Source organism: Limanda limanda, chromosome 7 (assembly GCF_963576545.1).
Source record: "Limanda limanda chromosome 7, fLimLim1.1, whole genome shotgun sequence".
Taxonomy (NCBI): domain Eukaryota; kingdom Metazoa; phylum Chordata; class Actinopteri; order Pleuronectiformes; family Pleuronectidae; genus Limanda; species Limanda limanda.
The window spans coordinates 3,741,287-3,757,885 of record NC_083642.1 but is presented as its reverse complement, the minus strand read 5'-3'; the positions used below and the strand labels follow the sequence as shown (position 1 = coordinate 3,757,885).

Sequence of the window (16,599 nt, the reverse complement as noted above, 5' to 3'; positions counted from 1 at the left end):
GACCTGTCGCTCAGAGGCAGATCCTGCATCAGAGGGAAGGTTCCAGTGAAGATTCAGTCGTTGTGTTTGCTCACGAGAACTTTCAACGGGAATAAATGTTAATAAATGTAATAACCAGTCACTTCATTGAGGGAAAAGGCCTTTAGTTCAACTTCTTCATCATTCTGATTATTCTCTCACATTTTACAAATTTTACAAATCATTGATATTTGATCAACAGACGTTGTGTAAACATCACAGACTGAATCTCACTGGATCTGAACTTTGACTTCTCTTCGTTCTGGATACGACCTCAGGTTGGGCTTCGTTCTACCCCCCCCCCCCTTTGGTCGACTGAAGTGCCAAACGAAACGATTCGCGCTCGACGCTGCCAATAATGTCTCTGCCTCGTCTCCTCAGTCTCATGAACGCTGACTCCTCCCTCTCGTCCGGCGTCCGTCTGATTCATGATCGTCACAAACGGAAGCCGTCAGTAAAACGTTGATCTGAAAGTGTTCACGCAGCCGCTCATCGTACTCAGGTGAGATTCAGTTTCTCTCTCACGCTGACAAGTCGCTGAAAGACCGAAACCTTCTCATGAACGTTTCTGTTCATACGTCGTCACGGAAACTGGTCAATTTACCTGAGCAGGTTTTTAAACATAATTTTTCACTCATTACGAACATGTGAAAAGAAAATTTTGCTACAATGTTGAAAATCGGTTTTAGCGTCTGTGGTTCTCTTCACTGGAGAGCGACTCTCACAAAGACGTTTCTCTGTTAACGTGCTGGCGTTCAGCCGGCGTCCAATCCAGCGAGAGCAAAGACTTTGGTCCAATCAGCAGGCGGCGAGATGAGAGGCGGGGACTCAACGTGATGCCGAGCGTTGCCTTACGTCGTTGTCTTAAATCTCGAGCCGAACCCGGAGCCCTGCAGGACGTCCTGTGTACTGCTCCGGCTCACATCCCACCAATCAGCAGTCTGCACGGGCGTGTCTACAACTCTGTCTCCTAGCAACCAGTCACCTCCCACGTGTCACAGGGAAACGTAACGATTGGAATGTAAGACGAAGTAAAACTACATGCAATTGCACATTGTTATAAAATAATGTTGCCAGCACTTTTAAATAGATTTGTGTTAGAAATTATGTTTTGTTTTACATATTGTAAAAATAAATCAGAGATTTATTTTGTGGAGGCTTTTATTTTGCTGATACATACACTCTGACAAATATATATATTGAATATCTTTGTGTGTATCTATATTTGATGCAGTATGTAAATGTGATGACTGCGAAGAGGATTTCTGATTGTTCACGTTTAGCCAGCGAACACAACGAGCCGCGACCAACTCCAGCTTCAGGCTACCTCACTCCTCATCCACACGCTCTGAAGAGAACTTGTTTTAGCTTTTTAGGAAAATGTTTTGTCAGCAGGAGGCGACGGTGGGACGTGTTTCTGGAAACGTTTCCCGCCTCGTCCTGTTTCGTGTTGCAGCTTTAAAGGTTCTCAAACATCGAGGAAAATTAAATAAACTGAAAACCTGCAGGAAGCAAACAAACAACTTCAGACAAAATGAAACCTGGAAGTTGAACATGTCACATGTTTGTGCGTCTGTGGTCATGACAACCACGCATGTTGGCGCGGAGAGGCCTTGAAATAGTGTCTCGCTGGCTGAGGTGAACAAGCAGCGAGGGGCGGGGCTTTATTTGGCGAGTTTGCTGCGATGCAGTGATGTTAAGGCTGTCGAGGATCGTGTGGCGCTGAACACACGATCCAAAGGGAATTTCATTTTCATTTTTTTTTCTGATTTCTAATTCTCAAAGTGCTTAAGTGTTTGATGAGTTTTAGCTTTAGAGGATTTTAGTAATTTTTTTCTGAGTTTTATTTTGTTGAATATCAGTGTCCCCCCCCCCCCCCAAAAAAAAAAATGTATAATGCTGTCTGCTTTTCTAATTTGATCAAAATTTATTTGCACATATTTTAAATGACGACAAACGAAGAAACTTTTAAGTTTAAAAATATATACAGATTTGAGAAGTGAAGCTGCTGCTGGTTCACTAACATCAACTACATATCCCAGCATGCAGTGGGACTGAAGAACACCTGGACGAGTCCAACACTCGACCGTGGTTCATAAAATAAATAAATAAAACGATGATTCTTCAGGAGAAGTTTAATCAAACAATCATTTGAGGATTAAAAACTTCTGTAAATTTGAATGAAAACATTTCAGACTGAGAGAACTGAAGATGAACTTTGTCGTTTTCACTAAAAAATTGTATTTGTTAAAAAAATCTGTTGAACTTAAGACAAGAATCTGATGATTTAAAAAAAAAGCAGATTTAAAGAGACAGTAACAGAGATTATTCGATGTTAAACGAATAGAAAAGTTGTCGTAGTCGAGTCTGAAGTGCCACTAACGTCACTAATGAAACTAACGTGAGGCAGTATTGTATAGAAACGTCTCAATTTAAACTTTTATTCTAAAGTGAAGTTTTTTTTTTAATGGAGCCTTGGAGGGTTGGAGCCTGAAAAAGATTCAAATCTGCAAATGAAAATGTACATTTACCAAAATCTGATGTTGTTTCATGTAATTTTGTCTTTGTGCTCTTCTGCCAAAAAAACTCCATCATGTTGAGACAGTATTTCTGAAGCGAGACGAAGGACGGCAGCTGAGGTCAGAGGTCAGAGGAAAAAGACTGTAAAGTTTTCTGGAGTGAAAATCATCAAACGCTGGTTTGAATCCTCACGTTTCCTGTGATGATTCCTTCCAGGTTTGAGGTTCAGCTGGAGACAGACTGATGTCCTGATACGAACCCCCTCTAGAACATGAAACACGTCTGAAAAACTTCTCAGTATTTTTCTATGAACCTCTTTAAATCTGCTGCTCCACAGATTTTTCCCTTTTAAACCCTTTATGTTTTTATGGCTGAAATGTAAAATGAATACAAAGATCACGTCCTTCACCACAAAGCTTTTATAGGGATAAAATATGTTCCATGTATTTTCAGCCTAGGTGACAAGGAAAATATAAAATATAAGATTTATGCAGATTTAATCTACGTATTATTTTTCAAACTTTGCTGTGATATAAAATATGTTAAGATTTAAATGAGATATTTTGATTTTAATATTTATTAAAAAAGTATAAAAACTAATCGAAAGAATCCAGTCACTACATTTTTTCTTGAAGCTGTTTATTTTCTATGGTTTTATTATAAAGATTTATTCTAGTTAAATGATTATTTTTTGCAAATAGCAGATTTTTATCTAAATATTTTTACTTTGCTTTTGAAATCTCAGACTTTTTTTACAAGGATCCCTTCAACTTAAATGAAATATGAAATATGAGTGAAGCCGTCATCAGTCTGTCTCTAACACTGAGTGATGTCACAGTGATGTCACAGTGATGTCAGCTGACTGACAGGTGACTTATGCTGTAAACTATGGACGTATTATAAGAGCTGGATACTTGACAATAACATTTAAAAACGTCTCTTTTACAGTGGACGTCTGAAATGTTTCAGCTGCAGTACTATACGTGGCCACTGGGTGGGGCTAGCTTAGGTATCCAGCTCTTCCTACGTTCATGGTGTGAACTGAACAAACTATGCAAAGAGTTTTCTGTGGTTTGGACGAACAGTCGGACGGAAACGACTCGAAACGTTGATGAACAAACGAAAACTTTCGGTTCAAACAACGTGAAAATGTGGGAGTTTGATTCATAAAACAAAAAAAACGTTAAACATGATAAATGATTTGTGTTTCTCCCTCCAGACTTTCAAAGAATATTCAGCCAAATGAAACCAATACATAGAATCTAAATTATTATTATTTACGACCTCTGTGTTTCTAACATTCAAATCGAATCTGGGCCAAAAGTTTCGGGGCCAAAAAGTTAATCATAAAGAATCGACTGAGTCAAAAGAATCTGTTCTGTTCGTCCACTGCAGGTTGTGATTATCGTGTTTCCTTCAGCGGACAGCAACGCTGCCCCCTGCTGACGGGGGGTGGAAATAAAGATTGTCAATGATTTTAGAGCGAAAACACTTTTAACTACACATTTAAAAACAACAGAATCTTAAAGGGAAAGTTCTTCTTTCACGGACACATCACAATTACTCTCTGGCTACAACGTGTCACTGGTGCTGCCGTTAAACTACCAAAATCTTTGCTCTTTAAACTAAATAACCTTCTTACCTTTTACGTTTTTTTGAAAGCTGATGTTGTAGCAGTGTGACCAGCAGGGGGCACTGTCCTCTGGTAGGAAATACTATTGTGTTTGGGCTGGAAACAGAGAAAACGTTACAAAGAATAAAGACATGTTTGAATTCAACGAAATGTTATAAAGTTATTTGAACTGAAAAAAGAGGATTAAAAATGTGGTTGTGATAAAAAAAAGACATTTGTTGTAATTGGAGTTTACAGAATCTAAACGGACTCATGATGTTTTAAATATTTAATGTGAGAACATCCGACACAAAGCTATAATCTATGAGCTCAAAGTCGAAACAGACATTTTAAGATTCAGTGTAATTTACACTTTGACAGAACGACATCATCCCTGATGCCCACGATGAATAAATCTCTGTAACTTTACGTAGAAAACAAACCAACAAATCTTTCTACCTCCAGAGTCTTTTCTCAGTTCGGTGCCGAAACTGAGTAAAATTTTGGGAAATCTTCAGTTGTTCTGATTTGAAAACATTTGCTGAATCTCCTCCTCTTTTTCCCGCCCAAACTGAGCTACTTGCTGACCTCATTCATCCCAGCATCGGCCATTTTGTTGTAACTGTGTCTGTGACTTTCTGTAAATCGCCGTCTTCCATCCAGAACTGTAGATTTCTAGAGTTGATTCGGTGAAAAGTGTCTCGACGAGCGAACGTCTGAGTTCAAACCTTTGAGCCCAGATGATGTCAGTTGTTCTGCATTGACCTTTGACCCCTGTGAGGGTCTCCATGCTGTATCCACTGTGATCGTTGTGCTCGTCCACCCCCGACTAAACCAATAGCAATAAAACCAGCATCTTGAAAAACAGCTGATCCGTCTCCGTGGTTACTGGGTTGTTTGGGACGTGGGATGTTGATGAGAAAACATGAAACTCAGAAAAAACTTCAAAGTTAAATCTAAATCTTTTCATATTATGAAGGACATAAATAAATAAGCACATAAATGGAAAAATAAATATAGTTTGTGTTGAAAAATCTGTTTTTGTTTTCTACACTTATGTTGATTAGGTGGGCGGGGTTAACTCAGTGTATAGATGGATTAATTTTAGTGTTGAGATGTTATCACAAATGAAGGAATTTATAAATGTATAGATATATAAATTTATGAAGACATATATAACACCTGGATCAATAGAGTTCTGTGATGGTTCTCTGTTGGTTCCCTAATGTTTCTGTTATGGTTCTGTGATGGTTCTGTGCAGCCTGAAGTTTTGAAAGTATGAACTTCCAAGAAGCAGAAGACAGAAATACTCGAGGCTGAAAGCAGACGCTGTCCTGTCAGCGGTTTGAGACACAGGCTGTTGGGGGGGGGTGAAAGCTGATCTGGTGAGACGCTGCAGAGGCTCTGGATCAAACTGGTTCCAAACCAAACGGATGTTGAGACCAACAGTTGCTTTATGAAGACGAGAGGAAGAAGAGCTGTGACGCTAAGTTTAGACAGAAAGAAGAGGAACCATGTTCGGTCCTGAAGTCACGTCAGAGTTTCACTGGACGTCTTCACGCTACTTACGAGCAAAACATGAATAGAGAAGTTGTTTCTAAATAAATATGACGCATTTATTTCAACACCAGATTCTCAGTGAAGTTTTTAATTCAGATTTTAACCCAAACGGTTTGTTTCACCACAGACTGTAAATACAGAAGTACGACACTGCAGCGCCAACGTGGAGTCAAACTATCTTCATCGCCCCCTGGTGTCCGGCTGCAGTGATGATCATACATTATCCTCCTCCATGTTAGCAGATGGGACATGCACCAAACAAGAATCTCATGCTGATGAAATGCATTGTGCTTCTTTAGCTTGTGTTATATTTAGTATAAGTTCAGAGAAACTTTGCAGGAAAGTCATCAGCCAATCAAATCACGTTATTGATTATTCAATAAGACATTCAACTGCTCTTTAACAAAGGAGACTCTGGAGTCTGTTCACTGAACATCAGTAATAACAGAAGATCTCAGTGATGTCATTTAGAGAAACTAAACTCTTACTGGGACGTTTCAGAGACGAGTTAAAGAAACAGAGGAGATCCTGTAATCCACTGAGTCGACAGTTTATTTCGTATCAAACAGGAAGTTGACACATGATCCATGAACCTCACATGAACTTTCACATACAGATCAACAGTTTCACATCAGGTCACAGGAAACCAGCGGCTGTGAGTAAAGACAACAGGAAGTTACATATGTGCATGTTCCTGTTTCTGATGGGTTTGGTCTTTAAGTCATTATTAACAACTGAGAGCCTGTGTCGGCCATCTTTGAAAACAGACGCTGATCATGTTTGGTTTGAGCCTTTTCACGCAATCGTTCACATTCGGCTGAGCAGAAGTTTTCTTTCGATACAAACATCGTGTGATTCTTCCTCCACCAACAGAACAAACATCAAACAAGGTTTTAAAGTTTAAAGTGTGAAACAAAATGATCTTGTGTCGTCAGAACACGGCTCCGCCCACACTGACAAGTTTTCATTTCATTCATGTCCACTGGTCATGTGACGTAAACAGTTGGTTGCTTGGTTACCGAGTGAGAGCAGGGTTTTAACGAGGTGGAACTGTTACTGACTGGAAGTGTTAGAAACGTTTTGTATTCACCGCTCGTAGTCGAGTCATGTGACTGACGGGAACCAATCAGGAAGAGAACCTGGACGTCTTCGTTTACTAAAGTTTCCGTTCAGACTAAATCACAAACCCAGAGTTTTCAAACTGAAACGAGACCAGCAGCGTTTACACAAGTCACTGATTCACAGGCTGGAAAACTCTGAGTCTTGTGGACGGAAGGCATAACCATAGCAACAGTGATGAGATTTAAAATTACAACACATCAGTGTGGGCGGAGCCAGAGCAAAGCAAAGAAAAAAAACTGAGGCTGAACCAACAAGAAAAGTAAACACTCAAGAGTCAGAAGATGAAAAGTTTCACTTCTTTAAAGAGACGCAACCTTTGACCCCATGTTGGTCGTCACAGCAACGAACTTCGAGACTTGATTTGTCAGAGTTCAGGGAATTTCATTCAAATCAGAAAAAAAAACATTCAGGATAAATTCACAACCCGACATTCACCAGGTGATTTCTGAGCCGAGTCTGAAGATGGTTTCTGTTTGGACACTTTTAACCGGGAATGTGAAAAACATTCGTCCGAGACGCCAGACGAATGTTTTTATAAAACCATTGGAGCTTTTATTTTGGAATGAAAACTCGTCAGCAGGAAACAGGAAATTATCAGATCCGATTGTTTCAGACGGACAAACCGCTTAACTGACAGAAAACAAAAAAATCTGTGAACAAGAAACAAAATCAGAAAGTCCAACAGAAACACAAGTGAAGAGTTTTTTTTATCTTCCGAAAAAGCTTGAACAGGCTAATGAAGCAATCACAGCCAGAGAGGAAGTGACATCACACCGCTGCGCAGGACGTCGAGGTGGAAACAGAAGCTGTGGACGTCGAAGGTGATGAAGATGAAGATGAGAGAAGCTGGAAACTGTTTCTCCTCCTCAGTCTGACTTCTTGTCGCTGGTCGCCTGCAGACAGAGAACAGGGCATTAAAAACACTGATCTTGTGTGTGTGTGTCTTTGCTCAGTGTGTGTGTGTCGCTGTGCTCAGTGTGTGTGTGTGTGTGTGTGTGTGTCTGTGTTACCAGCAGCTTGCTATGCTCCTCCAGCAGTCTGTCGTATTCCACTGTCAGGTTCTCTGCCTGTTTCTTCATCGCTCGAACGTCACTGTCCGACTTCTGCAGAGCTGGAAACAATGACAGAGAAGTTCAGAGATCACACACACAGACACACACACACACACACAGACACACACGTTTGTACTTCTAGCTCCGTGAGGACACTCAGAGATAAAACATCCCGAGCCCAACACTCGATGTTAGTACAGGATCTCTCACCTTTCTTGCTGGCGTCTCTCTCCTCCTTCAGAGTCTTCACCTCCTCTTTCAGGTTCTTGTTCTCCTCCTGTGGTCCTGCTCCCTTCTTCCCGGCCTCCGGCACCTCCACTCCAGCATTACGCAGTTTCTGTGAGACAGAAAAAACCAACACGATCAGTTTCTGTTCATAAAGACGATGAGTGACGACGCAGTGATCACAAACAGAAAGTTAGACAACGTTTCTCTGTGTGTGTCTGAAGTGAAATAAACTCAGTTCCTTCATGAACCATCAGTTCACATCTTACTCTGCTTTCTGGAGGGAAACAGAATTAAAAAGAGGAAACTGACGAAAAAAGATCACGTGTGTGTGTGTCATAGAAAACACCTAGGACAACCTCTGTGTGTGTGTGTGTCACTACTGAAGAAATAAATGAATGATGCATAAAAACTCTTAGATGGTAAAGTACTTCAAGTAAATTACACGAAATTGAAATGATCAATAGAATGTGTTACATTAAAAACGACCATTTCCAACCATGAAATGCAGCAGCGACTTTCACATGGGAAGAAATAATTACTCAAGTAAAAAAGAGTTACTTTATAATTGTACTTTAGTCCAGTACTTGAGTTAATGTACAGAGTTATTTTCCTGACGTGCACATGTGTCTAAGGAGCTGTAAAGTGGTTCAGTGACAGAGTGAAGCAGCTGCTGAGCTTCAGGCCGTTAACTCGACGCTCGGCCATAAAAACAGATTTTACTGCAGCGTGAACCGAAGCCGGCGGCACGAGGACTGAGACTCACGGAGCTTCACCGACACGTCAGAGCATCAAACATCAACTCGGATCCCAGCGTTTACGCCACAGAAACCAAACGATTTAATACATCATTAAAAAAGTCCCCAGAGCAAATCAGAAGAAACTGATTCTGTATCTGGAGCGTTTGATGGAGCTCAACACAGATTTACAAGAAACCACAACGGCTCCTGCTCAGCTGTTCTCACCAAACACTTGGAGATGGAGTTAAAACAACACAGATAAATTAAAGTGGAACGAGGCACAGACGTGTCGTCCATCTTTGTTTAGAGTTGGTTCTCTGAGCTTGAAAGTAGCTAACGATGCAACAGTAGACGCAGAACGAGCTGGTGATGCAAGTAGGAAATCCACCTCAGAACAGAGCATCTCGACCTTCACGGTCTAAAGGTCCAAGGACACAGCTGCAGTCACTCAACAGCAGCTAGCTTCTAGCAGTTAGCTTCTAGCAGTTAGCTTCTAGCAGTTAGCTTCTAGCAGTTAGCTTCTAGCAGTTAGCAGTTTGCAGAAAGTCAAAGCTAACGTGGTCTTTTCACTGTCCCTCTGTGAACTGAAGTGCAAATGATTTTTGATGATTAAACGTGTTTACTAAATTATCGTCTCCTCACCAGTGACAACTTCATTAATCAACTGAACACTTAACCTGATGTGTGATGAACCAGTGATGAACCAGTGATGAACCAGTGATGAACCAGTGATGAACCAGTGATGAATTTGTGTATTTTAAAAGTCGTTCTCTCAGATAAAAGTCTCAGTGTGAAACTGAACAAACAGCAGATCAGTTTACAACAAAAATATTTCAATTCAAATTTATTCAATCTGCTGCCAAAACTCCTAGAAAAACAAAACATCTTCCTGGAAACTGAACCACGGGTAATCACCATGCTGCCGGAGTGTGTGTGTGTGTGTGTGTGTGAGTGTGTGAGTGTGTGAGTGTGTGAGAGAGCATGTGTGAGAGCATGTGTGTGAATGCTTGTCATATGCACATGAAGCAATTTCCCCTTTTAGCAGCGGAGCACTCGCTGATCTCTTCACCCCGAACAAACCCCGGTCAGATTACCACAGAGTGTGTGTGTCACATTGTGAATGAGAGCGTTGTGTTCCTGTGTGAATCTCCCCACTGTTTACTTGGGGTTTAGTTTAGCAGCTGTAGATTAGTGCTGCCCCCAACTGGTGAGTGTCTTACACTGAAAGTTACACAATGAAACGTGCATGCGTGTGTGTGCCTCACCTCCTGCAGCTCTTCATTCTCCTCCATGTATTTCTTGGCGGCGTTGCTGGCGCCCTCCGCCTGCTTCTTGAAGGCTTCGTTGGAGGCCATGAGAGAAGCCTGCTGGGAGAGCAGAGTGGCCAGCCGACGCAGCAACCTGCAACACACAACAAACACACACACAAACACACACAACGGGTCAGTGCGTTCGAAACTTAATTAATCACGCCTGCGCCTTTTAGAAAAAGTGAAGATGTCTCATCAATCTGTTATATACAGTCACTGATCGTCTTTATATACAGTTAATTGTACAGAACCAGTAGCACTTTGACAACTGCTAAACAAAAACCCCACAAAAACCACCTGAAACTAACTGAAGCTGTTTCATGTGTGTGTGTGTGTGTGTGTGTGTGTGTGTGTGTGTGTGTGTCTCTCTCTCTCTCTTCAGTGAATCAGACCATCTGTTGTAAAGGCTAAAACAAATCACACACAACCTAATATAGCCAGTCACCACAGTAGAGTTACCATGTGACACTGGGATTCACACACAGACTGAGTTACCCCTGACATTTCCCTGCTGGACGTGTGTGGCGCTGACAGACGGGGATGTGATGGTGCGTCAGGTCGGGGGAGGGCAGCGCTGTAGGGGGCAGACGTACAGAATAACTGCCCCCATTCCCATAGGCGACCTGTCGGTGGATCGGATTAAAGCGGCAGTGTTGAATTTTAACCATGTGACCCTGAAGGGCACACAGAGACCACTGAGAAGAATCAATCATAGGAATCATGTCAGAAGTGTCGTCTGAGATCAGTGAGGAAGACGAGCAGAGTCTGGAGGATGAAGGACGCAGTGTGAAGTGTGCGGTGGTCGTACAGGAGCACGTCAGGTGTGATGCGTTCAGCAGCGATGGGTTTATAAACACTCAACTATGGATCCTGAGGTTCCGTGCTTTGCGCAGAATCTGTTTGAGACAGAGGCTGAAAGAGGAGCTGCAGCAGTGAACAGTCTGAGGAAAGTGGTTACTGAACATTAACACATTTGCAAATAATAACACTAATTCAAATTAAGACCCTAAATATGAGCAGAATATGTTTCCTTTAATTTATTGGCTTAAATATAAGACTATCATTGATGTGTGAGCTCAAAGCTCAGAGGGAGAAGTTCTCAGGCTGCTGCTCTGAAGGTTCCTCTAAACATCAGACTCCAGAAACAACCTTAAGTTTATTAGATCAAGTCTGTGGGAGATTATGCTCTCAGATCCAAATATGGCCGTCAGTTAGCGATCCAATCAGCGGCCAGCGCTTCAGACTTTCCACAAACCCGTGCTACATATTTCCTTCGTGGCCGAGGCTGGAAATTCCTGAGTCACAGTCGGGCTCGGTCTAAACGCTGGAGCAGCTGCTTCATCACATGCTGCCGTGAGTCAGAGCAGCTGCTGCTGAGCGACCAGACGGACGCCGCGCAGCAGCATCACCAGCTGCTGGCGCCACCTACAGGCAGCAAACAGCTGACGCCACCTACAGGCAGCAAACTGCTGACGCCACCTACAGGCAGCAAACTGCTAACGCCACCTACAGGCAGCAAACAGCTGTTGCCACCTACAGGCAGCAAACATCTGACGCCACCTACAGGCAGCAAACATCTGACGCCACCTACAGGCAGCAAACATCTGACGCCACCTACAGGCAGCAAACATCTGACGCCACCTACAGGCAGCAAACTGCTGACGCCACCTACAGGCAGCAAACTGCTAACGCCACCTACAGGCAGCAAACTGCTAACGCCACCTACAGGCAGCAAACAGCTGTTGCCACCTACAGGCAGCAAACATCTGACGCCACCTACAGGCAGCAAACATCTGACGCCACCTACAGGCAGCAAACATCTGACGCCACCTACAGGCAGCAAACATCTGACGCCACCTACAGGCAGCAAACTGCTGACGCCACCTACAGGCAGCAAACTGCTAACGCCACCTACAGGCAGCAAACTGCTAACGCCACCTAGAGGCAGCAAACTGCTAACGCCACCTACAGGCAGCAAACTGCTAACGCCACCTACAGGCAGCAAACTGCTAACGCCACCTACAGGCAGCAAACTGCTAACGCCACCTACAGGCAGCAAACAGCTGTTGCCACCTACAGGCAGCAAACATCTGACGCCACCTACAGGCAGCAAACATCTGACGCCACCTACAGGCAGCAAACAGCTGACGCCACCTACAGGCAGCAAACTTCCACCGGTTTGTTCGTTGTTGGGAAGTTTATCTTCTGATTCAATGCGTATTATATAACGACTTACTTTTTTGAGGGAAAGTTGAATCACACTCTTCTGCAGACTTTGCACATCACGAGTCGAATTTCCAAAATGTCGTAAAGTCGTGTAAATTAAAATTCGGTCGTTAGGGTTAACACTAAAGGGGTCAAAGGTCATTCGCTGATAGAAACGTCTTCTAACTGTTAGTTCAGTAAAGTTCTGCCGTAATAAAATCAATCAAAGCCGAATCACTAGTGCTTTTATTCTGATACCCGTGGCTCATCTGAGGCAGGAAGTTGTTCAGCTCATTAAACCACAACTTTAGTTTGTCATTTATTCCAGAACGATGCCTTCGGGTCAAGATTCCCAGATGTGAAGATTACCTGTTTTACTAAAGTTCATGAACCTCCAGTTCCTATCGGACCTTTAACTTTACAATAAGACTTTTAAATCAGTGTTTTCTGATCTCGACTCAAACAGCTCAGACTCTAAACTTCAGGTGAAACTTAGATCACTCAGTAACCTCAGGGTTCCCCCGACAACAGGCCGCGTCCAATAACTACACACGTGTCACAGAACTCAGCCGCCAATCATATTAAAGCATGTTCGACCCTGTGTGAGCTGCCAGCCAATCAAAGACCGAGAGAGATGTTCATACGTGGAGGATTTACAGTAAGTACAACTGGAAACACACAAACACACACAAACACACACAGTGACATGCAGACTGATCTAAATGCAGAGGAATTTTACAGTAGGACGGAAGGAATGAGCAGCTGTGTGTGTATGTGAGATGTATTTGTGTTCAGTCTGTGTTATAAGGTTTGTGTCTGTGTGTATTACAGTGTGTGCGTGTGTGTGTGTGTGTGTGTGTGTGTGTTTGTGTGTGTGTGTGTGTCTTACAGGCACAGCAGCAGGGCGAAGCCGGCGATGTACTCGTTCCTCTGAGCTCTGAACAGCTTCATGTGAATGTGTTCGACGGCGTTGGGGTTGTTGGTCAGGTCGACCTTCTCCGGGACGCTGTACTTCCTGACCTCACGGAACGCGTCTGCACAGACACAGACACACACAATACACCAATCCCACAATGCAACAGATAAAGGAAACAATGATTAGAAAGTAAACCGTTTAAAAACAAGCTGCTGAGTCAGTGTCGTCTTTTAAATTCATTCTGAAAATTAATTTAATTCAACTTTCTTGATTTTATTTGGGCTGTTTATATTATTTACGTCCCTTTGTTGTGCTTATTATGAAATACTTAGAGTTTTATAAGTTTGTGTTGATTCTTCTATTGTACATTGTTGTCTGAAACATGTTCAACACTTCACAGGTTGTCTCTCGTTATACGTACCGATGAGCAGGAAGACGAGGATGGCGATGGCCACCATGAACGAGGTGTTTCCATACAGAGCGATGGTCTGCACGATACGAGACTTGAAGATCTTACTCCACCTGCAGGATCACAAACATCAGAGCAGTGAAGAACTGAATGAACCAGAGTTAAAAATAAACAAACACACAACAGAGAACCTGGAGATTTGCCTCCATCTAGTGGACACAGTGCTGTAATGACGGTGTAATAAAAGAACCTGTGAACATGATGGAGCTGCAGTGACTGAGATAATTAGCTGATTCATCATTTTCTTAGTTATCTGTTAAAGCTTCAGACGTTAGGATTCACTGCTCGTCTTCGTCACATCTGTCGGTTAATAAATCTTGGGACGAATCAGCAGATTAATCGATCATCAGGTTCATTACGTGTTAGAAGCTTCTTTAATCCACCAGCAGATTAATGTGACATCACATCTGCTGTCGTAGTTAAAGAGCTTCAGCCTGAAAACCTCCCTCAGCTGCTCAGATCAGATCGTGTCCGGGTTCAGAAACGCTGAGTCACCGAATCGATCCTGATCAACGGACTGAGGTCAGTTGATCAGTGAAGTCTGTGTTGAGTTAATCAGATTCGAGTCAGGAGTTGTGTGACTGTAACGTGATCACAGAGCAGCTCAGTGTTCACTGTGTGAATCCATCAGCTTCTTCAGCTGTGACACACACACACACGTCTCTCTGTACATGAGGACACTCTGACATAATTCACACACACACACATTATTTTTATGAAGCTAAAATGAAAAAACAAATCTAATTCAGTTTAAGCGTTTTTTGTAAACATGATTAATTCTGAGATAACATCAGTTGTTACATCCACAGCAATAAAAATGTAATTTAATTTAAAACATTAGATCAAAATCTAATTTAACCCTCCCCCTCTGTCAGAGATCTCCCAGCAGCCTCTCTGTCAGAGATCTCCAAGCAGCCTCTCTGGTGATGTCCAGAGACAACAGCAGGGGGCGCCGGCGAGCACTGACCTCTTGGGCGAGATGAAGGGGATGCAGAGCAGCAGGATGAAGAAGACCTCTGCGTAGAGGAAGGTGGCGACCGCCGTCCACTGAAGACTCATCCTGGACAGACAGAGACAAACAGAGACATGAAGAAGACCTGGAACCTCAGATGGATTCGTGGCTGAGGCTGGACGCGGTGGACAAGTGGAGGACCGTGCGAGGCCACTTTGTTTGAGCCCACAAGCAGAATGACCACACGGCTGCTGATGCACCAGTTCTCTGAGGTGGCTCGAAGCTGTGCTGCCCTCTAGTGGACGTCCTGTTTGACATCGATGCTAACAATGATGTTTAATCTGTGTAATCTTCAAAGCAGAATTAAACCCACACAGCACTGGGGGTGGGGGGGGCACTGGTCTGTGAGAACATTTAACTCCTGATTCTGGGGTTTTCTACGTTGATTGTGCAGCTGCGTGGCTAGAGAAAGATCGTGAGTTTCTTACGCAGCCGAAGAATAAAGGTGAAACGAGATTAAACAGAGAAAGAGGGAGTGAGAACGAACAAACAGTGACTCAGCAGAATGCAGTCTACGTGTTAATCTGGATTAAATTTGGATGTGTTGCTATTGAAATCCATCTCTGTTTATATGTAATCTTGATAAAACAAACACACAAACAAACTTACACACATCGGAAGAGGTCTTTATTTGTATTACTTATATTAATAAAATAACACGTTTGACTCTACAACTTTATGACACAGTTAACAGGAAACTGTGAAGTGACCTTTAACCCTGTGGATTAGCTGCTCTTCAAAATGTTTAACTTTAGTGTTTAAATCAACAATTATATATTTAGAATTATTTTAATATCTATCGTTCTGGTGAATATTGAACTACATCTGAGTTCAGGGGTGTGTCAGCTGAGTTTTTCTTTTCAAATTAAATTTATGAAGTCAGAGAATAAATCTAATTCCTGAAGGCTACACACCCACTAGTTAACATCTGCTTCTCTTAGTGGCACAGCTGGAATGTGGGACCAGTGATCTACTGGGATCAGAGTAGATCACTGGTCCCAGTAGCTCTGGTTCCAGTAGATCACTGGATCTACTGGGACCAGTGATCTGTACTGGTCCCAGTAGAGATCACTGGTCCCAGTAGATCTGTGACTTGCTGCTAATTAGCAAACATCAGAAACGAGCTTCCCTTGGAATCAGGCTGGTTTGAGGCCTTGTCTATTTGCTGGAGCGTCACGCCTCTGTGTGCCGGGCTGCGTCTATGTGCTGGAGCCAGGTCGGTTCTGAACTCTACCGGAGAATCTTCCGGTTTCAGACTGAACGTGAACCAGCCGCTGCTCGGCACGCTGACCAGCTAACCTGCTAGCAGCAGTTAGCATGTTAGCTGCAGCGGGCTGTGGCGCAGTGAGGACCCGGGTCGAGGGTCGACAGGTCCGGACTCACCTGAGAAACTCTGCGGCCTCGGACTCGGAGGAAAGTTCAACCAGCGCTGTCAGTTAGCCTGTTAGCCTGTTAGCTTAGCAGCTGCTTATAAACACGTCCGGCTTCCGGTGTTTACTGCCACCTCATCCCCATCCCGACACGTGATTGGACACAGCGAGGCGGGGCTGTGACGTGAAGGTCCCAGAATTGAAATAGCTTTATTGACACGGACATTAACAGTGTTGATTTACAATAAATACAGAATTTGATTTAAAATACAAAATATAATGATTCAATAAATAAATAAAATATCAAATGAAAACACTTGAAGTCTGTGTGAAATGCCAATCAACGCAAATAGCATTAATATAATTATAACAACTTTAATCATAATCCTAACGGTGGAGACAGAACATTCATTCGAAATTTGGTTGTCCAGCTGTGCAATTACAACAATTAATGCATTATATTATAAA

General features: G+C 42.8%; 1 protein-coding gene across 1 annotated transcript; it reads right to left on the bottom strand.

The window, feature by feature from the left end:
- Positions 1 to 6,244: 6,244 nt before the first annotated feature.
- On the bottom strand, positions 6,245 to 16,267 carry bcap31 (B cell receptor associated protein 31). Its single transcript, XM_061074724.1, has 8 exons — positions 16,145 to 16,267; positions 14,717 to 14,809; positions 13,702 to 13,802; positions 13,254 to 13,398; positions 10,115 to 10,250; positions 8,095 to 8,221; positions 7,843 to 7,943; positions 6,245 to 7,725 (listed from the first exon to the last, which is right to left on the bottom strand). Exons 2-8 carry the CDS (start codon positions 14,806 to 14,808, stop codon positions 7,699 to 7,701), a joined length of 729 nt encoding a protein of 242 aa, XP_060930707.1. The 5' UTR covers position 14,809; positions 16,145 to 16,267; the 3' UTR covers positions 6,245 to 7,698.
- Between the last annotated feature and the right edge of the window lie 332 nt (positions 16,268 to 16,599).